Here is a 22,208-nt window from a genome sequence, read left to right on the forward strand (position 1 = left end):
AACTTTGGAATTTTGTAATTCACTTAAAAATTAGTATCCAGAAGAAATTCAATAGAGATTCTTGAAGGGAATTTAATTTCCTACAAAAAATGTCTCTTAACATTTTTAGCTAAATTCACTCCTTTGAACGTTATTCAAAGTTAAAGTTGATGTCAAAATAAAATTCTGGTTTTTTTCGCTGTAAATTTAATTTTTTTGAGCCCATTGAAAATTTTGATCTTTTTATAGATAATAATTTTTATTTTATCAACAGAATTATGAAAAATTTGAAAAAATCATAATATATTTTTATTTATTGGCATTGAAAAGCTATTTTCTGCAGAAAATTGCATTTTCACTGTGTTTTGATAGTTTAAAAAATAACAATCATGTTGTTTTCTCATTGAAAATTATTTACTTTTTATTTAATACAAATTTATCTACGAGAATCCGCTTTGATTAACAACCTCCCCTTACTCCCCTTGTTTCATTTTTCGACATCAATCCACAGTACTACTTCTCATGAGATTACTCTCTCATTTTCTCAATAATTGCGTCGCTTAATACGAATGCTTAGCAGAAATTAATCATCAATGATATAGTACACATTCAATAAGAAACAAAATCAAATTACAGTCAACGCTCTCTGTATTTGATTCGCCCGTCAGGACCATTCTCTGTACTTGACTCGTCCATAAGAGCTGTGTAAATTCGTCAAATACAGAGGAAAAATGTGGTCAAACACAGAGAGCGGTTAAAATACAGAGAGGTCCAATACAGAGAGCATCGACTGTATCATTCATAAAAAATTTTATAGCACAAAAATATCATTGTATGTATTTTAATCATTTATATTCTATAAGGAAAACAATATAAAACTTTAGTACATCTATAATTATATTTAACAATTAAAAAGACGGAATAATCATTCAATTAACGTACTTTTATTGCAATTAGGGAATTTTTCCGATACTCACTAATAACTAGTAATAAATATTGGAGCTGTTCTTCGTCTTTAGTAAGGCATTGATTGTAATCTTCAATTAGCGCTACACCACGTTCCGCGACATCATTGACAACAGCCAATTTACTAAAAAATTGTTGACATTCCTGAAAACTATCGATGCTGGACCACTTGTCGACTTCTTCACTTAAAAATTCATGTGGCAAGTCAAAGTCTTTTAAAATTGTTAACGATTCTGTTGAAATGAAGTCACTTACATCTTTGTGTAAAAATTCATGTAAGTTTTTGTAGTCAAATTCATATTTTCTGGCTTTAGTTTTTATAGGGTTCCGATTTTTCAAATTTTTTACCATTTTTTTCTTTACTTCCGGATCTACAGCATCGTCAAATAGAGAAATTATGGCTAATTTGTCACTTAAATACCACAAATGATCGCTCATTTTTTTAAAGCTCCTTTTGATACAGATGAATTAATTTTATCATAGAGTATCAATTGTTGCATCAAAATTAAGTCATTATTTGCAGCTAAGATAGCAGAAGGTGAAGTGAACCAAGCTTTTATATAAATGACAATTATGAAAATACATACTTGGCGAATACTAGTTAATTCATGAGGGGTCAGCTTAAATTCTCCCCTAAAAATATATATTTTCAGGCAATAAATTACCTTCGACATCCAACGAGCATGACTCATCGCTCCTGGATGTTTAAAGGTGAAAGTATCTTTGGAATAACTCCTAAAAAAATTGACGATAACTCTAAAAATTCTCGGTAATCATTCCTCGGAAGATATTTCTGCAACAAATGAGTACGAATGAAAAAAACTGATTTTCTTAATCTAGAATTAATAATTAAAAATCGTTTTTGAATACTAAAAGAACAAGATTTCAATTAAAACAAAGTACAAAATTCGATCAATTTTAATTTAACATAAATTACGAGTTAAAGATAATCACGTATATTTTTGTCTATGTTTAAAATGAATTGTATTCGATCGACACCAGGAAATTACTATTAATTTAAGGTTTAAATTTTTCCATTACACAATTTTTTTTAAATTTACCGAAAGGAAAAATTTCTTTTGAAAAATATGGGCATTCTAGTGACAAGACATTGATATGTTGGAAATTTTCAACAATTTCATTTCTTTGCAGAAGAAATCAAAATTTTTCGCACAGTAACTTTTTTGTTGGAAAATAGTTTAACTGATTAAAAAAATAAAAAAACAAAAATACAATTTTAGATAGATAACTTGAGAATTTTCATTCAGAATTGTTTTTTTCCAAATGTAGAAAACTTCTTTCAATTATTTGCATTTTCTTAAAAAAAAATTTTTTCTCTCAGTGTATAGTGAAAAAGAAAGTTGTTTTTGAGTGCTTTTGTGAATGATATTATGTAACTAAAACATACCAGCGAATAACTTTCAATAAAATCCAATGTTTCGTCTTTTTTCTCTGATAGTACTTTAGCAACAATAGGATCATTAATTCCTGCACTGTATTTTGATTTATCTATCTTGTTCCAATTATTTTTGAATCTACCAAAAATTGAAACATTTGGGCCATTTTGCGTTGGCCAGTATACTTCAAAAACACCTTTAATGAGTAGTTCAATGACGTGATGACGACATGGCAACCAAATGAGCTTTCGCCCTAAAAGATTCTCTAGTTCTACGCCAGCGCCACGATGAATGCCTATTTAATAATAGAATCATTAATGAATTAAAAACAAACATGAAAAATAAAATCTCTCAATTCTAAATACTTTGTTAATAGTATTGATTTACCTGTATTTGTATATGCAGTATCAAAGCACACCGCTTTGACATAATCACTGACACCCCAATGCTTCAAAGTTGAGTTTACTGCTGAAGCTTGCTCAATTCCAGTTCCTGCTCCAATTTTTGGAATGCCTAATAATTGTTCAGCGCCAGACGATGTCAGAAGAATTGGGAGTCTATCTGCAACATCTGCGCCAACAATATCGCTTAACAATTTACCATCCCAATGAACTACGTAATTATCATTGAACTTTAAGTCTTTTTTTAACCCTTCAGCTATTTCTTTTCGAAGAAGTATACAATTTCGTTGGATAGTTTTATAGCTTAAATTAACATTCCGAAGATCTATTCCAACGCTCTGTAAGGTAGCTGCCAAAATATATGTAGCATTTCTGTTGCTAACATTTGCACGATCAAGCGCAGCTGCTAAATTTGGAGTGATAATGTTTATTTTTGGTATTTTTTTTTCAGACAACAATTCTGTTTCAAAATCGGAAACATTTGAAATTTGACTGATAGTTGACTGCGACGATGTTAGTAACTCTTGACTAGGTGTAATTTCATTATTATTATTATCATTAACCAAATCTATTTCTGAAAAGTATTTTGATATTATTTACAAGAAAATGTGATCAAAGTATAACAAGATTACATAATATTTAGTTATCAATTAGTTATGCTGAGCATAAAAATTACACAGAAAAAAAACTTCTTGCACCAAGAAAATTTTAAGGAAGACAAAAGTTATTTTGGAGCAAAAAGAAATTTTCTGGGGTCAAGAAACTTTGACTTCATTAAAGAAATTTTTAATCTTCCTTAATATTTTCTTGAGCCAAGATAATTTACCTTCTAGTCAAGAATTTTTTTTTCTGTATACGGTTACGGGAACAGAATAAATTGCAATTATTTTTTCAGTTATTAATTTTATTAAATCAAGTATTATTGTAAATACCAAATATCTACCTATCTCATCGGTTTCCATAATTTCAACATATTTTCTCGAAGTTTCTGGTGAACTGGAGTTATCAGAAATTTCTGGTTGATTCAATAGTTTCTGAGCCGAAAAGTTGTTGATCTCTCCATTCAAACTTCTTAGACCGTTTTTTCCAGCGATATTAAATAACTGTTGAATTTTTTGTTCAAAACTCACTTCTTTTTGTTTTTGAGCTTGTGATTTTATTCTTTTCTTATTGCACTGCAATAATTGCCATTTTTTGAAAAACTCAAGTATTTTGTTAATCGTATTTCGAAGCCCGGAGGTTAAAATTTGTAAATTTTTCCAACAATCTTGAACTATATTTGCAGTTTTTTTTGCACTTTCATTGACTTTTAGATGAAGAACTTTGTGATGATAAAAAAATAATAATAAAACTTCTTTTATAGTGGGAAGTTTACGACCATTAATTTTAGCTATTGGAACACCAATCAAATTAATTTTTTCGGTTGTCATATTGATACAGTTCTTTGATATTATTCAATTATATTTACGTAATCAAAAATCACAACAAATAAAGAGAGTCAGGTTGTAATAAAAATTGTAACAACACTAGAAATTAGACACACAACTCACAACACGAATACTGAGATTAAAAGCGACGCTCGATCCACAATTAACAATGAAGAAAGATGCTACAGTTATCTAAAAAACATAACCTCTCTATTTGTAGAACAATGGAATGTAAGAAATACCGAAAGTGAAGGTCGAACTAGGGGTCTTTTTTTTTAGAAATGGTGATAGATGAATAAAATTATCGTAGCGCTATATAATACGATACTAATAATTAATAATATTGTTTTGAGGTTATGTTCAATCGGTTGGCTTTGTATTAAGCGACGCAATTATTGAGAAAATGAGAGAGTAATCTCATGAGATGTAGTACTGTGGATTGATGTCGAAAAATGAAACAAGGGGAGTAAGGGGAGGTTGTTAATCAAAGCGGATTCTCGTAGATAAATTTGTATTAAATAAAAAGTAAATAATTTTCAATGAGAAAACAACATGATTGTTATTTTTTAAACTATCAAAACACAGTGAAAATGCAATTTTCTGCAGAAAATAGCTTTTCAATGCCAATAAATAAAAATATATTATGATTTTTTCAAATTTTTCATAATTCTGTTGATAAAATAAAAATTATTATCTATAAAAAGATCAAAATTTTCAATGGGCTCAAAAAAATTAAATTTACAGCGAAAAAAACCAGAATTTTATTTTGACATCAACTTTAACTTTGAATAACTTTCAAAGGAGTGAATTTAGCTAAAAATGTTAAGAGACATTTTTTGTAGGAAATTAAATTCCCTTTAAGAATCTCTATTGAATTTTTTCTGGATACTAATTTTTAAGTGAATTACAAAATTCCAAAGTTAAACAATAAAATTCTGAAATCTTATCAATTTTCAAGGCGTGTTTATAAGAAAACGGCTCATCTGACGAAAAATTTCAATCAGTCTTTTTTTGTAGACAATTAAATTTGCTTCAAAAAACATCTAAGTTTATTTCATTTACCTCGATGGTTTAGGAGTTATGAGACAAAAACCCGTTCCGGAAAAAAAAATTAAAAGTTGCGATGATAGACCTCTTAATATAAATATTAAGGGCTCAAATTCTCACAACATTTTTTTTTGTCATCCCAAATAATATTTTCGATAGACAAAAAAAAAAAATAGTTACTCTTTTTGGCCAAGTCTAATATATATATATATATATATATATATATATATATATATATATATATTAGGGTGCTTTTTGCGACTATTTTTTTTTTTCGCTTCCATCCCGAAATTTTGTTGGAAATACACCCAAAAAAATTCCCTGAAAGTTTGAGCCCTTAATATTAATATTAAGTACTCCTACACAGCGTGTGAAGATTTCCCATTTGAATTGTACGAGAACTTTCATTTTTTTTTTTTAAATTTCTATAGCTCAGTGGCATTTCATAGCATCGCTTTGACCATGGACGGGTTTTTTTCAGAATTAAATGCTCTACAGAAGTGTCCATTGTCGCGAAGTCGTAACACATACTGGCGGGGTAGTACGGACCGCCAAACCGAATTTTTTATAGAATTCTTGATTTTTCACTCATTATCTCATAACCAACAAGACATACAAAAAAAATGTAAATAATAATTTTGTAGGAAATTCAATTTTCTACAAAAAAGGTCCTCAGCACCAAATTACTAAGATCGATATTTTCTGAGATATTAATCATTGAAGTTTACCTAGCATTGAATTTCCACAAAATGTTGAATCAAATCTTAAAAAATATTGATTTTTTTCTTTTTAGGAGGTACAGGGAGTTCATCCTCAAAATCAGAATATGTTCGTTTCAACCCACTGGAATTTGATGATAGACTACAAAAACTTGCTGGCATCGAATGTTGCGATAATTTCATGCCTAAAACAATTTTTTCAGAATTAAATAAATAAACCCAATCGATTCAAACATTTTTCAAATTTTATATTCAGCTTCTGTTATTCAGAAGCAAAGATATTCTTTGAATTGAGTTTCCGTCAATTTTCCCCAATAAAAATAAGATAAAATGATATGTATTTTAAATTTATTGGTTACAGAGACTTCAATTTTTTAATAGCGTGGGGATTTTCGACTGCAAAAAAATCGAAAACAAATTTTTTTTTTTATTCAAGTCAAAATTTTTGTCAAAATTGAATAAATTTTGATTTATCTCACTTATTCAGATTTACTTGATAGAAATTTTACCAAAAATGATAGACTAATAATTAGAAAAAAAGTTATGAATCTAGAAACAAATTTTAAAATATTGAAAAATTATATAGAATTCAATTTTCAGAAAATGAGGTTAAGAAAATTAGAATTTTAATGCGAATTAAATTTTACAAGTAAGTAGAAAAAATATGAGTCTAAATTATAAGAAATTGTTTTCGATTATTAAAAATGATTGATTGTTGAGCTTGATAATTTATAGTTGTATGTGAGAAGAAACTAACCAATTTCGTCTGTATTATTCTCATTATCTTCATTTGTTATCTCCTGTTCAGTGTCAGATTTATTCTGAAAAGTTTCCACCGGCAAGAAATTAGTAACGGGCGAGTGAAGATTGGTTTTCCCCTTTTGACACTCATTCAGAAATTGTTGCTGCTCTTTTGGCAAATTCTTAACCATTGTGGAATTCGAAATATCGAACAATTTATCTAGTTTTTGGTTAAACTTTTCAACATTCTGTTTTTGTGCTTTCGATTTTTTTTCCCTCTTGTGATGTGTCTTCACTTTTATATATTCGGCATAAAATTTTTCCAACTTCGTAAGACTGTGCTGAGGACATATAGTTGGAATCTTGAAACTAGCCCGAATAGTATTAGTATCGTTAATAACACTAGTAGCACTATTTCGAATAGTTAATTTTAAAAACTGATGTTTATACATAAAAAAATTTAGTAAGTCACGATACGAAGGCAGCTTATTATCATTTATTTGGCTTCTTTCGAATCCAATTAAATAATTCCAAGTTTTATTACCAATTTTTTCACTCATTTTAATGATGGTTAAAGTCGACCTAACCTCAAATTTAACAAAGTATACATACAACGGCGTCACACTGATCAATGCCCACTAAGCTTTGTTCTTACTCTCGCGGGATTAGTACGCGAAAACAAAGAAAGCGCTGCAATTAAAGGGGAAATTTGTTGAACGCATTCAAGGTCAAGTGAAAGCTCAGTAGTACTACCAGAGCAAGAAAAATAAACCGCAATTAATCAGTATCACAATACACAGCAACAAAGAAACATCCTATATTATTCGTAATGATCATACACAATATATTTTTATCTAGAATTTCATTGAAATTGAATTATTAAATGATAAATTCAAATATTATGGGGTGATTTAAATGAGAAATTTATTTAAAAATAAAAACTTCAGAAAAATACAATTAAAATTTTTACGTTAAATTTGTAACTTAATCAATAAGTAATTACTAATTATAATTATGATACGAATAAAAAAATCATTATTTTTTAAGATTTGATTCAACATTTTGTGGAAATTCAATGCTACGTAAACTTCAATGATTAATATCTCAGAAAATATCGATCTTAGTGATTTCGTGCTGAGGACCTTTTTTGTAGAGAATTGAATTTCCTACAAAATTATTATTAACATTTTTTCTGTGTGTCTTGTTGTTTATGAGATAATGAGTGAAAAAACAAGAATTCTATAAAAAATTCGGTTTGGTGGTCCGTACTACCCCGCCAGTATGAGTTACGACTTCGCAACAATGGACACTTTTGTAGAGCATTTAATTCTGAAAAAAACCCGTCCATGGTCAAAGTGATGCTATGAAATGCCACTGAGCTATAGAAATTTAAAAAAAAAAAATGAAAGTTCTCGTATAATTCAAATGGGAAATCTTCACACGCTGTGTAGGAGTACTTAATATTAATATTAAGGGCTCAAACTTTCAGGGAATTTTTTTGGGTGTATTTCCAACAAAATTTCGGGATGGAAACGAAAAAAAAAAAAATAGTCGCAAAAAAAAAAGCACCCTAATATATATATATATTTGTATTAAATGACAGAATTTAAATCTTTTTTTTTTAAATTAATTGTAAAATTAATATACCCACTGCTCAAAAATTAACGACATTATAATAGCTTCTTAAAAAGCAATCTATAATATAAGATGTTTTTTATCTTTTAACTTGTATGTTCTAATAAAATTTTATAAATTCAACATGCTACAATTTTGTGAATTGATCAAGCATCCTATAATGTTATGCTAAAATGATTAGATATGCAAAATTGAATTGATTTCGAATCTACAAGTTAAATTGCATCAAAAAAAGTATTTAGAGATAGCTCATTAAAATTTTCAAAAAACGTTCATGTGTTTATTTTATTTTTTTATTAATTTTTTTTTCAGAATCTTAAAATTTTGATTAAATTCTCTATTTACTTTTTTGAATATTAAATTTTATAAATAATCATGCTTTGATACTTTAGAAATATCTGGCGAGCAGTAGCAATTAGAATATTTCCACTGTTTCTCTCAATTGTAAGCTGATTATCATAAATTCGCTAATCCAATTTAAAATTCCTTCCCGCGGAAATGTAGTGCCGTCACTGTTTGTCATAATTGTTACTATTCCTGATCTCATGAAACTATGGTTGCGTTCCACTAAGCGCTAAGAACGACTATAATTCTATTTGAATACAAGTGGCGCGATCGTTTTGAGCGCTTAGTGGAATGCGGCATAAATAGGCACTAATTAAAACGATCGTGCTACGTGTGTTCAGATAGGATTATGATCGCTTTTAGCATTTAGTGAGATGCATCCTAACACATGCTTCGACGGACGTCTGAAATTACCACGGAATTATTCAGTCGCGACACCTAACGTAGATACTGACTTAATCAATTATGAAGAAAGTCTAACTGAGCAAACTTGTAGCAGCAACAAAAGAAGAAAGATTGGAGACGTCCCTGTTCATCTTTGTTTAACAAATTATTATTCTTTTTATGAAAGGGTGATATGAAACTTTTTACATCAAGATTGTATTTTATGATATAAAATGTATCGTTTAATCTGTACACCTAAAAAAAAAGACTATAAAATTATAGGAAAAAATAAATTTTTGCCAAAAGGGCATATTAAAATTGCTGTCAGCGGTATGTATTTAACAACATTAATTACCATAATAACAATTAAATAAATAGTTATGTAAGATTTTAATTATTAAGATGCAGATAAGTAGAAAATAAATTCATATAATTAAAAATTTTCATAGTTTTATTGATTCTATATCTGATCAAAGGTTAAAGTGGAGTGTATTACTTTCTATTTGTAAGAGATAGTTTTTAATTCTAATGAGTATTTCATCGATTTTTTTTTTACTTTTTAGATATTCATAATTTGTTATCCATCTGCAAAATGTTGAATTCTGGCATGCCAAAAGTAAGACTAAAACGTTTGGATGAAAGAAATATGGTTCGAAAATCAGTAAATAGATATATTTCTAATGTATCAAAGATTACAAAAAGTGTTTTAACGCCGCATTTATTAGATAAATCTCGGATACTTAGAGTTTCACTCAAACGTTTTGATGAATATATATCATCAACTTTATTGATGAATAAAAATTTTAATGACACCTCATGTATCGAAAAAATGACATCAAATTTGCACTGTGATTTCGAAAAAATCACAAATTTTGACAAAAATAATTGCGAATTACAAGCAAAATTTGATTCAAATAATAAAAATTATCATTTCGATACGGAACAAAAGCCACATCAAGCTAAGGTTTGTAGTTTTTTACTAAGCTTTATGGTAATTAATTTTTCTACTGTTCAAAAATGATGTATAAATTATTTTTCATAGAAAAGCAATATAATACATAAGAATTACTAACAGTTGTGTAATTTTTAGATTATTGATAATGCACGTGATAAGACAACATCATATAAATCACTATGTTCATTATCTGGTCCGAACGTTTTAAGTGACACTGAAACCGAACAATTTGATCACTCAACTACTCATGATAATTCTCTGGAATTAAAAAATCTATTGCCTAAATTGAAAATTGGTTTAGAGGAAGTAAAACCAAACGTGATCATTACAGAAAATTCCGATCTCCATGTAAGTATGAATGTTTGAGGATTAATTAAATTGAATATTTTAATTTTTAGCCCTATTAAAAAAAATATTGAGAACAATTGAAAGGTAATTAAATAGAATTACTTTTAAAATAAATCGAATAATTTTTTATGCCTTTTCTATTATTTTCAATACTTTTTTTTTTTTAATAAGGGAGTATAATCATTTAATTGATCATTTATATGAGTAATATTAATACTTTACAGACAATGCAAAATAGTTGTAATGGCTCGATTAAACTTGACTCAGATATTGTAACAGCTTGTAATGAATTGGTTAATTCTAATGATAATTTGAATGCTCATCGAGTGAATCAGGATACCATGATACTTGACTGTGATCTTGATTTAAACGATGTTGGTGTAAATTCAAAAGACATTTGTGATCATAATTACGAGGATAATATGGTCAGCTATTTATACCAACTATTTTTAGTATTCTACATTGGACAATTACTTCGATGCTTATGTTTTTTTTATTCGTATTTATAGGTATTACCGAATGCGGTAGTTAATCCGATTGACAATGTTGCTAATAAAACAAGACTGGATTATGCATCGACCGATTCAAATATAAAGTTATATGCTCAGTCAGTGAGCCAAGATTTGCAAACTGAATGTAATTCCAGTAAATTTCTTGATAATTCACACGAGACTTCACAAGAAAATGAGGTTTGCATTTGTTTAAAAATATAGTTTTTACTTCGTTTATTGTGATTTTTTATATTGTTCTTTGAAGATAATATTCGGTCACGAATTATTGTTTGAAATTGATATTTTTACTCATATAACTTTAATCATAATTTTATCATCGTTTCAAGTTAGTTATTGCTCTCGTAATATTCTCAGATAACTCTTAAGATACCTAATAATTCATTTCTTATTAGCTATTATAACTAAGCATCAATTGTTAACGCTCAATCTAATGTTGTCTACTCTCTTTAAAATATATTTGGAATACAGAATTTGGTAATATTTTTTGAAAATATTTTGAATATTAAAAATTTACAATAAACAAATTACACTTAGAGAAGAAATAGGATATTGTTTATTAATTAAATGAATTTCATTGAAAACTGTGATTCATAGTTTTTTGTTTATTTTTTTTACAGAATAATTTTGATAGGATTTTTGAAAGGGAATGTAACATTCAAAACAACGGTAATTTTTTAGCTGCTCATTTTACTTCTCCAGAAGATGATTTGATAGAAGGAGTCATCATTCTAAGTATTGATCAAGCCAGCTACAATGATTCGGATTTGTCAAAATATGAATCAAATTATGAGGTTTTGAATTTAAGCTATTAATTCGTAAGAATCTTTAGGATATGAAATATTACTTATATTACTTTCAACATTTTACAGATTTCCGACCAATTGGAAAGCATTCTTGCATCTCAATTAGATAGTGAAACCGTGGAAATGATACGCGATCACAGCATCAATGACATTGATAACAATGATAATTTCTCGATTTCTCAATTTGACCAACATCCCAACATAAACTCTGATGGTATTTCCAATGTCGTATCGGAAGATCCTTCTTTGGTATATACTAATAAAGACAGTAGCGATATTGATTTTGATCCTGACAAAGTAACCCATTCTTCAACTATGACAGAGGATTCAGCACAACTTACACAATCACCCAAAACAGTGAACTTTGAAAGTCCTGGAACCGAGAGTTTACCAACTGATGTAACTCCGTGTACTTCAAGTACACAAAAGACAATAATAACAAATTCAACATGTATCAAAATACCACTTTCATCAAAATGATCCTGTGATAACTCAAAATTAAAAGCAGAAAGTAGTATTATTACTGATGAATTAGGAGTTGGTACTGTTCAACCACGTTGGAAAAAAAAATATTTTTGTATTCACTGTCACAAATTAGTGGTTAAGTTACCTCGCCATATAGAAACAAACCACAAAGATCTCAAAGAAGTACAACTACTGAAAAATACTCCAAAAGGTGAGTAATATTGAGAAATACAAGCTAATTTTTGATCAATATCAATTTCTGATAGAATTGCTTCGAAAGTTTAATTTGAGAGGATTGGACAGCTATCTTGTAGCAGCAAATTATCTGACCGAATTCAAATTCTGTGATCTTTTTTTGATAATTAACCTTCAGTCATTACATAAATAACTTTATTCATTTACATCTTAATTTTAAATTTATTAAAATAAAAGCTGAACTAAAACTAATTGTCAAATAATAATATCTCTTAAAATCAATAAATAATGTTTTCACGAAGAATTCGATCCTCTACAAAACTTTTGGAGCAATAGAAATAAAAAAATGTTAGTAGTCTGCAAGGTGAAAATTTTATAGAATTTGATTAATTTTTGAAATACTTTTGGAAACATAAATTTTGTATTCTAATCTATGCATGACTTTGTAAGCATGTACTATATAATGCAAGCTGATAGGATAATATCTTAATTGAACATATATCACTGCTTCGTAACAGAGTCATAAATATTTTTACTTTGTTTACTGTTAGGAGATGTTGAGGTGGTTAGGAGGTGGTAAATGAAGCAGCGCGGTTAATTTAATTTAGATTTATTTTAAATCGTATTACAAATTATAAACACTGGAATAAATCTTAAAAGTTGCACTGAATATAGGCTCGTGGCAGTGAGTATCAGCCGACAGAGAGTTTCTTTGGACGCGTGACCCTTCGTTGAGAACCTTCTGGTGTATTCAAAGGAAAGGCTTAGAAGGCGCGAGGGTCCCTTAGAGGTGCTCTTCTAAGCAAGATGATGCCCGATTTCCTTTGAGAAACCTTGACTTGCACCAGGAGGTATACTTAAAATGACGGCTGCGAGAAGAGCCTCTTACTTGAAAGTTTTCTTACTGATGTGTAAGGTTAGACTTCTTATTTTGGATGTTAACTGTTTAATTGCACAATAAAAACTGAAGCGGTGGCACTTGGCGCCTGTATTTATACTAAAGCCGGGAGGCCCAGAACGTTCTGGTAAGCATGCGCAGAAATCGATTTCTAAAATGATGCCTGATACTTTTCTAGAGAGAGATCGATTTCTCGAAAATTACTAGATAGAAAGCGCTTCGAGTCTTTAGGCGGGAGTTTGAATTAAAATTATGCTAGAGATGGCGCCATTACTAAACTTATTAGAAAAGGAGACTAAAGATGTCGCCGCTACTTGATAAATCTCAAACATTACCGCCCCCCTTCGTTAATGAAAATTAACGAATGTGTTCTCAGAGAGAGTCTTGATCTGTAGGCAGTGGACAGAGTTTGGTGATTGGCCTGGTGATGGTAGAAGTCTGAGTTCTGATGACAGCGACTCTAATCAGATTATCTGCACCTTGATGTGTCGTAAGAACTCGTCCGAGAGGCCATTTACCAGGAGGATATCTTACGTCCGCGATGAGAACAATGCTTCCTTCGTGAATGTCATTTGAAGGTGTCTTCCATTTGTGGATGACTTGATATCTTTGAAGACACTGCTCCATCCATTTATTCCAGAAGCTTTCTGTGATTTGCCGTATGAGGTGCCATCGATTGAGCTTTGAGATTTTTCTGTTTTCTAGAGAAGCTTCAGGAATTACAGTAGATGGTCCTCCAATGAGGAAATGACTAGGTGTTAATACTGAGAGATCATCAGGATCATCAGAGATGGGACCGATAGGTCGTGAATTAAGAACAGCTTCAATTTGTGTTAATAAAGTCGTCATTTCTTCATAAGTGAGATGATTCTCTCCAATCGTACGAAGCAGATGACTCTTAACGGATTTAACGCCAGCTTCCCAGTTCCCTCCAAAGTGAGGAGCGGAAGGTGGGTTAAAAATCCACTTGGTACCATCGTTACTGATGAGATGAGCTATTTGCTGAAGTTCTTTTGATGATTCGGAGAACATTGCTTTGAGCTCTGAATTAGCTCCAATGAAGTTGGTCCCGCAATCACTTCGAAGAGTTGCACAGATGCCCCTTCTGGCTGTGAATCTCTTATAGGCAGCGAGGAATCCAGAAGCAGCGTAGTTGGTAACAAGCTCAATATGAATAGCGGAAGTGGACAAACAGACGAACAATGCAATATATGCCTTATATTTACGAGCACCTTTTCCCCGCCAGGTCTGAATTATAAGGGGGCCAGCGTAATCTACTCCTGATTGTAAGAAAGGCCTTGCTGGGGTTACTTTATCTATTGGTAGTCTTCCCATGAGCTGACATGCTCTTTTCTGACGATATCTAGCGCATCGAGCGCATTTTAGTACGATAGATTTAACTAGCGAACGCCCACTGAGTATCCAGAAGTGGTTTCTTATGTAGGTTAATGTATCTTGAACTCCTCCATGAAGGGTCTTTTGATGAGCGTCAGCAATAATGATTTTAGCCAAAGGGGAGTCCTTTGGGACGATTAATGGATGTTTTGCATCCATAGGAAGCGTTGAATTCTGTAACCGTCCTCCAAGTCGTAATAAACCTTTACTGTCAATAAATGGTGTTAATTTGGCCAGGGAATTGGAAGATGGTAATGATTGTTTTTTCAGAAGCAGTTGATACTCTTTGGAGAAGGACTCTTGTTGTACTAGTTTTATCCAATAGATTTTTTCAGTTTCTAGTTCCTCTGGTGAAATTGGGGAATATAGAGTAAACCTGTTTATCCGTTGTCTCCAATAAGAGGCGACTCGTTTACAAATGACTGTTTTGCGGATTAATTTGATGAAACTGGAGAAACGAGTAAGTAAATAATTGTTGGGCTGTTGCATAATTCCAGTAGCTACCTGTACTGATCGTATCTCCTGATCAGCAGCTTTGACAGAAGATAAATTAAGGCTTGGCCATTGATCTTCGGGTTCTATCAACCATTTAGGTCCGTACCACCATTCTGGATGACTGAGTAACTGTTGAGGAGTTAATCCTCTCGTTGCACAATCTGCTGGATTTTCCTTCCCAGATATAAAGCGCCATCTAGCTGCTGGAATCGCTTCCTGGATGAAACAGACTCGGTTACGTACGAACTCCTTCCACTTGGAAGGATGAGCGTTGATCCAAGTATAAACTATTGATGAATCGGTCCAGAGATGAATTTGTACGTCGGATGAAACCAAGGTTCTCATTAGATTAGTTATTAGTTTTACAAGAAGTACTGCTGCTGATAGTTCTAAACGTGGAATAGTTAAACGTTTTAACGGAGCGACTTTGGTTTTAGACGATAAAAGAGCCGTTCTAGATTGTCCGTTGGAGTCGGTGGTTTTGATGTAGACTGCTGCTGCCAGAGCGTGTTGAGAAGCATCACTAAATCCGTGTATCTGAATAGATTGATTTTTAGCGTAACCAATCCATCTGGGAAAGACTAAACTTTCAATTTCAGTCATACTATTGATGAAAACTAACCACTCGTTAGCGATTGAAGAAGGTAATTGATCATCCCAGCCTATCTTAATGGTCCACAGCTTTTGCATGATGAGTTTCGCAGTGATCATGATTGGTGACAGTAAGCCAGTTGGATCAAACAGATGAGCAATCGTGGAAAGGATAGATCGCTTAGTGAATACCTTTTCAGCGGGCTTGAAGACAGGAAAATGAAAGGTATCTGTCACTGAATTCCACGACATTCCTAGGATGTGGATATCAGACTCTGGATTCAGAGAAACAGTGGTAGAAAATAGATGCTTACTGGAGTCAATGCTTTGGAGGACTTCCTTGTGGTTGCTGAGCCATTTCTGTAACGGAAAGCCGCCCGCCATGCACAATTCGTTGACTTGCTTCGCTGTTTCTTTAGCTTCTTCAATTGTATCTGCTCCTCCGAGAACATCGTCAACGTACCGTCCAGAAAGTAGCACTGGAACCGCCTTGGGGTATTTGGATCCTTCATCACGGATGAGTTGTAAGATAGTGCGCAAGGCAAGAAAAGGAGCGGCTGAAATCCCGTAGGTTACAGTGGTTAAATGATATTGGATGATACGGTATTGATGATCTAACCATAAAATCCTTTGAAAATTCCAATCGTCTGGATGAATCTTGATTTGTCGATACATCTTCTCTATATCCGAAGTGAAGACATATTGGAAGAGTCGAAACCAGATTAAGACTTCAAACAAATCCCTTTGAAGCTTCGCACCAGTATGCAGAAGATCGTTTAATGAAACTCCAGACGTAGTTTTGTTTGATGCATTAAACACAACGCGAAATTTGGTAGTCAGACTGCTTCCTCTCAATATTCCATGATGAGGAAGATAATACACTGGTTCTGGCTCCGGGTCAGCGGTAGGAATCGCTTGCATGTGTCCCAATGATTCATATTCCGTGAGAAACTTAGTATAAACTTCCTTGTAAGAGGGTTCAGTTTCGATTTTCTTGGTTATTCGATTAAGCATCCTGTTGGCAGCGTCTTTGGATCGTCCAAGAGAGTTGGCTGGACTTTGAAAAGGAAGTCTTACGATGTAGCGACCCTTGGGGTCTCGTTGTACAGTTGATTTATAATGATCTTCACACGCTTGCTCATCAGGTGACAGTAGTTGATTAACTTGTGGTATTTCATCTAGCAGCCAAAAACGATGAATTAGATCATACAACTCTTGATCGATGGTCGTATGAAAACTCTGATGTGCTGTAGGCTCTATGTTGGGGTTGCCACATAGTCCAAACAATATCCAACCAAATATCGTGTTCTGAGCAGTTGGAGTATTAGCTGGTCCTTGCTTGAGTCCATCTTCGAGTATTTGTCCGTAATAATCAGCTCCGATGATGATATCGATAGGACCTGGAGACTGAGTAGGATCAGCTAACGTCAACTCCTTTAAGTGAGGCCACTGCTGATAATCTGTTCCAATAATTTGAATGGACGCTGTCAGTTTTGGCAAAACATGAGCAGAAAAATGGCAAACTTTGATTGAATTTGATTTTTATCGGAGGGAACAAGAAACTAGTCCTTGAGTCTTTCCAACTTTGGTCGCTCCAATTCCTATTAAAGGAATATATGATGATTTCTTTGGTAAGTGTAATTGCTGGACCAGCCTGGCTGAGATGAAGGATATTTGTGACCCAGGATCCACTAAAGCTCTTGCAGTCAGATTATATCCAGAATCTGAACATACGATGACCTGAGCTGTGGCTAGTAGAGTGATAGAGTTGGGTGTAGTTTTTCTTGATGTAGCATAATGGGCTTGAAGAGGTTGCTTTGAAATGTTCTCCTTATCTTTCGTGATGGAACTAACTTCGTGAATCGTTGTATGATGTTTTCTCCCACATCTGATACATCTTTTCGTTGATTTACACAAGGCTGCTCGATGATGTCCTAGACAATTGTAACATAACTTGTGCTCGGCTATTATCTCAACACGTCGAGCTTCAGTCGCGCGTTGATAAGTGGGACATTTTGTAATGTAGTGTTTCTCTGGACACAAAATGCACGTCTGTTGCTGTTGAGCAGCACCTGAAGCGTGGTGGGCGTGAACGGGCTTCTTCCCTTGGTTTACAGATTTGGTTGGATTAGATTTTTCAAAGGCTTGTAAAGATAAGATTCTTGTCATCAAGAAATCTGTCAATTGAGACCACGTAGGAGGTTCTCTTGATGACCCTAGATGATACTCCCAGGCCTTTACGGTTTCTGAATCGAGACGTTGGACAGTGATGAAGACCAAGATGTCATCCCAATGATGAACTGGACGTTCTAAAGTTTCCAACATACGATAATGTTGAGTGACAGAAGAATACAATGCTTCTAATTCCGAGGCAGATTCCTTCGACATGCGTTTGAGTGAGAATAGAGCGTTCACGGAAGCGTTGGTCAAGAGACGCTTATTTTCGTAGAATGACACCAGAGCTTCCCACGATTTCTTGAAGTTCTCGGCTACCAGAGTCGTGTTTTTTAAGAATTGAGCTGCTGATCCAGTGAGGCTGGATTTTAAATAATGTAGTCGCTCAACGTCGTCGAGAGACTGGCTGCTGATGATTGACGAAACGAAGAAATCTTTGAAAGGTAGCCATTCTAATAATGAACCATCAAAGGTTTTTAATGGAAGCCTAGGAAGCTTGACATGTGCTTGAGGGACCACCACTTTACTCGCTACGGTTTGCGCTGGCGGTTCTAGAGATGATTTTCGCTGCAAACTCTCTTGGCGCAGAATTATCGTCTCCAAGGCTTCCAAATAACCCTGTTGGACTTGCTGATACAAATCGTGACGATAGTAGGAATTGTGGCGGAGTTCTCTTCGTTCGTTACTGTGCAGACGATCTCTGGATTGCTCAATCTCATCATGAGAAACTGAAAATAATCCCCAGTCTTCCTTTAGCTTTCGTTTCTGTTCTTCGATGCTGATGATGGAGTGGCGTTGTCCATTTCCATTCTTTAGTTCATTAACAGTGTCAAGCAGAGTCTTAGATAGAGTTTTCTGCTGACGCATACGCTCCTTGATCGTGTCTAAGCTCATGTTGTTCATATTTACCACACTAACCACGCTCTGCTACCAAAAAATGTTAGGAGATGTTGAGGTGGTTAGGAGGTGGTAAATGAAGCAGCGCGGTTAATTTAATTTAGATTTATTTTAAATCGTATTACAAATTATGAACACTGGAATAAATCTTAAAAGTTGCACTGAATATAGGCTCGTGGCAGTGAGTATCAGCCGACAGAGAGTTTCTTTGGACGCGTGACCCTTCGTTGAGAACCTTCTGGTGTATTCAAAGGAAAGGCTTAGAAGGCGCGAGGGTCCCTTAGAGGTGCTCTTCTAAGCAAGATGATGCCCGATTTCCTTTGAGAAACCTTGACTTGCACCAGGAGGTATACTTAAAATGACGGCTGCGAGAAGAGCCTCTTACTTGAAAGTTTTCTTACTGATGTGTAAGGTTAGACTTCTTATTTTGGATGTTAACTGTTTAATTGCACAATAAAAACTGAAGCGGTGGCACTTGGCGCCTGTATTTATACTAAAGCCGGGAGGCCCAGAACGTTCTGGTAAGCATGCGCAGAAATCGATTTCTAAAACGATGCCTGATACTTTTCTAGAGAGAGATCGATTTCTCGAAAATTACTAGATAGAAAGCGCTTCGAGTCTTTAGGCGGGAGTTTGAATTAAAATTATGCTAGAGATGGCGCCATTACTAAACTTATTAGAAAAGGAGACTAAAGATGTCGCCGCTACTTGATAAATCTCAAACAGTTTACCTATGTTATTTTGAAGCAATGAGTAAATTAAAATTTTATTTTTAGTTTAATATTCTCTATGAATTTCACTACTAATAATATAATATTTGCAGGTTCCTCTGAAAGAAAAAAACTAATTGAGATTTATAGAGACAATGGACGTGCTATGCATAACACTAATCCTGACTATAATACCGGGAAGCTATTAGTGAGCCGTCGACCAAAATTACAGAATAAACCTGCCACTGACTACACAACTTGTCTCAAGTGTCTCAAGACTGTAACTAAAGCCAACTCTTACAAGCACTATGCCGTGTGTATCCAAGCAAAAACAAATGGATCACGCGCTTATAAATTTCTTGGTCGCTATGTTGAAGGGCGCATCCATGCCAATGCCAGTGATACTCTAAGCTTAGTAATTTTCCCGGTGCTCCAAGAGGACGCGATTGTTCATTTAATTAGATATGATTGGCTGTTGACATTATATGGCAATAAATTGTGTATGAAATATACACCCCACTATCAGCATAATATGATAAGAGCCAGACTTCGATTGGTTGGTCGTCTATTGTACGCAGCGAAGGAAATAAATCCACAGATCGAAGACCTTGCATCACTTTATGCTCCAGAATATATTGATACAATTGTCAAAGCTATTGAAGTAGTTTCACGGATAAATAGAATTGAAAATGAATGTGGCGCACCTTCTTCGGCTTTAAATCTGGTGACCTATTTAAAACACATTAGAAAAATTTATGAAAGTGAACTGGCAAAAAAAAATGACAAGGAAGGATTAGACAGAGTACTCCGGTTCAAAAAAGTTTATAAAAATGAAATGCCGGATTCTATTAATAAGATAGCAATGGAAAACCAGAGTAAAATAAAACGGCAAAAAATCGTAATATTGCCAATGACGGAAGATATAAAACGACTCATTTGCTATTTAAAAGTTGAACGTAAAAGATGCTTTACGATTTTAGAGCATTCATTTAACTTGGTAGAATGGCTTAATGGTTTGAAAGTCGTTGCCACTTATCTTCTTGTATTCAATCGTAGGAGAGTAGGAGATATCCAGAACATACTGATAAGCGATTTAAAACGTATAGAATGTATTGATAAAAAGACCGACGCTGAAGAATTTAATTTATTGGACGAAAGTGGTAAAAAAATAGCAAAGAAATTTTTTAGAGTAGCTATCAGAGGAAAAAAGAATCGTACGGTTGCTGTTATAGCAGATGCAGATGTAATAAAGGATATTAATCTAATAATTAGACATCGAGTAAGAGCAAATGTGCCTCAACGAAATGAATATTTATTCGGGTTACCTAATAATGTAGATGATCGGATCAGAGTTGTGAATATTTGTAAAGAAATGAGATCTTTTTCTGTCGCTTGTGGTGCAGAAAAACCAGAGTTACTCCGTGGAACTGGTCTTCGTAAACACGTTGCTACAAAATGTATGAAGCTTGATTTAAATGAGAAGGCACTTGGCGATGTTATGAATCATATGGGCCACTCTGAAAAAGTACATCGGGATATTTATCAACAACCAATTAAGTCTAAGACGATCGTTCAAGTTGCGAAAGTTTTGGAAGCGGTACAAGGTCCTCTTGACATCGACGAAGATGATGATGAATTTATTGACGAATTGAGTGACTATATTGTTATTCCAAGTGAAACATCGGAAAAAGAAGTCGATAAAGATTCTAATGAATCATTAGTTGATGTCCTATCCTGTTCACACAGTGTAAGAAAGGATGACGAAGAGAATGATTTACATGATTCGGATTCTTTGTCTGATGCAGATTTGCAGATTAATAAAAATCATAGTCTTAGTGATGTTGAAATGATTAGTTCAATCAATGAATTGAAAAAACCTAAGAAGATTAAAAAAGAACCTCCAGAATTGATGGGTATTATGCTTTCAATGTTTTCGTTTATGCTCAAGATTTTAGTATTTTACTTTCTTAAAATTTTTTTTTGTTATGTATTCATGAAAATTATCTATTTTTTAGGAAAAGCTAAAAAAAGGCGCTGGCCCAAAACGGAACAAGATATTATGTTCTCTGCGTTCGGGCACCATGTACAAGATGGAACTTTTCCATCATTGGAAGATATAGATGAACTACAAGAAAAACATGCTTGTTTGAGAGATCGATCGAGAAAGTCACTTAAGACGTGGGTGTTAAATCAACGAAAAGCTCTATCAAAACCAAAAACCAGTAAAATAATAGTAGTTAACAATCAAGCCGTGAGTTATAATTTGACGAAAATTGTTAAACAAGATTTTGATCCACCGCAACTTGCTTGAATTTTTTTCGCAAGCTTGATTTGTTTCAATTTGATTGAAACAAAAAAACAAAAACAAAGACAGTTATTAATAACATTATTTCTTATAACCATTTATTTTCAGCGAACATAGTTCTAGTTATTATTAATTTATTTTGTCAACAAAAATTTATTTAAAATTACAAATCTCAGTTTAAGTTTTTCACATAAGATAAATTTTAGTATATAAGATATATTTTGAGCGTATTTTTGAAGAAATCATGAAATTTCTTTTACTATTTTAATTATTAAATTCATCAAATTATTTTAATTTGCCTAGTTATTTTTGTTTTAGTTACACTATACATATATCAGATTATATATGTAGATTTTTGTAATATTTATGTTTCATTAAAGCGTTAATTTTTATCCCAAAAAAGTGTGATTGCTGATCAGCTGA

General features: G+C 32.8%; 5 protein-coding genes and 1 long non-coding RNA gene across 6 annotated transcripts; 2 read left to right on the forward strand and 4 right to left on the reverse strand.

Annotated features, from left to right (window-relative positions):
- Nucleotides 1–1,665: 1,665 nt before the first annotated feature.
- On the reverse strand, nt 1,666–2,914 carry LOC123273824. Its single transcript, XR_006511376.1, has 3 exons — nt 2,730–2,914; nt 2,354–2,637; nt 1,666–1,738 (listed from the first exon to the last, which is right to left on the reverse strand). It is a non-coding gene; the product is annotated as an uncharacterized LOC123273824 (long non-coding RNA).
- Nucleotides 2,915–2,938: 24 nt separating this feature from the next.
- Nucleotides 2,939–4,459, reverse strand: LOC123273798. Its single transcript, XM_044741269.1, has 3 exons — nt 3,687–4,459; nt 2,993–3,317; nt 2,939–2,954 (listed from the first exon to the last, which is right to left on the reverse strand). The coding sequence occupies exons 1-3, from the start codon at nt 4,171–4,173 to the stop codon at nt 2,939–2,941; spliced, it is 828 nt and encodes a 275-aa protein (XP_044597204.1). The 5' UTR covers nt 4,174–4,459.
- Nucleotides 4,460–5,899: 1,440 nt separating this feature from the next.
- LOC123273823 lies at nt 5,900–7,041 on the reverse strand. The gene is made up of 2 exons (XM_044741302.1): nt 6,694–7,041; nt 5,900–6,121 (listed from the first exon to the last, which is right to left on the reverse strand). The coding sequence occupies exons 1-2, from the start codon at nt 6,866–6,868 to the stop codon at nt 5,982–5,984; spliced, it is 315 nt and encodes a 104-aa protein (XP_044597237.1). The 5' UTR covers nt 6,869–7,041; the 3' UTR covers nt 5,900–5,981.
- Nucleotides 7,042–9,603: 2,562 nt separating this feature from the next.
- On the forward strand, nt 9,604–12,139 carry LOC123273812. Its single transcript, XM_044741283.1, has 6 exons — nt 9,604–10,005; nt 10,132–10,344; nt 10,569–10,769; nt 10,854–11,033; nt 11,474–11,647; nt 11,726–12,139. Exons 1-6 carry the CDS (start codon nt 9,634–9,636, stop codon nt 12,137–12,139), a joined length of 1,554 nt encoding a protein of 517 aa, XP_044597218.1. The 5' UTR covers nt 9,604–9,633.
- A 78-nt stretch (nt 12,140–12,217) lies between these two features.
- Nucleotides 12,218–21,884, forward strand: LOC123273810. Its single transcript, XM_044741282.1, has 3 exons — nt 12,218–12,335; nt 19,594–21,393; nt 21,496–21,884. The coding sequence occupies exons 2-3, from the start codon at nt 19,647–19,649 to the stop codon at nt 21,789–21,791; spliced, it is 2,043 nt and encodes a 680-aa protein (XP_044597217.1). The 5' UTR covers nt 12,218–12,335; nt 19,594–19,646; the 3' UTR covers nt 21,792–21,884.
- On the reverse strand, nt 13,590–18,776 carry LOC123273799. Its single transcript, XM_044741270.1, has 2 exons — nt 17,255–18,776; nt 13,590–17,158 (listed from the first exon to the last, which is right to left on the reverse strand). Exons 1-2 carry the CDS (start codon nt 18,774–18,776, stop codon nt 13,590–13,592), a joined length of 5,091 nt encoding a protein of 1,696 aa, XP_044597205.1.
- Nucleotides 21,885–22,208: the final 324 nt, after the last annotated feature.

Source organism: Cotesia glomerata, unplaced genomic scaffold (assembly GCF_020080835.1).
Source record: "Cotesia glomerata isolate CgM1 unplaced genomic scaffold, MPM_Cglom_v2.3 scaffold_14, whole genome shotgun sequence".
Taxonomy (NCBI): Eukaryota; Metazoa; Arthropoda; class Insecta; order Hymenoptera; family Braconidae; genus Cotesia; species Cotesia glomerata.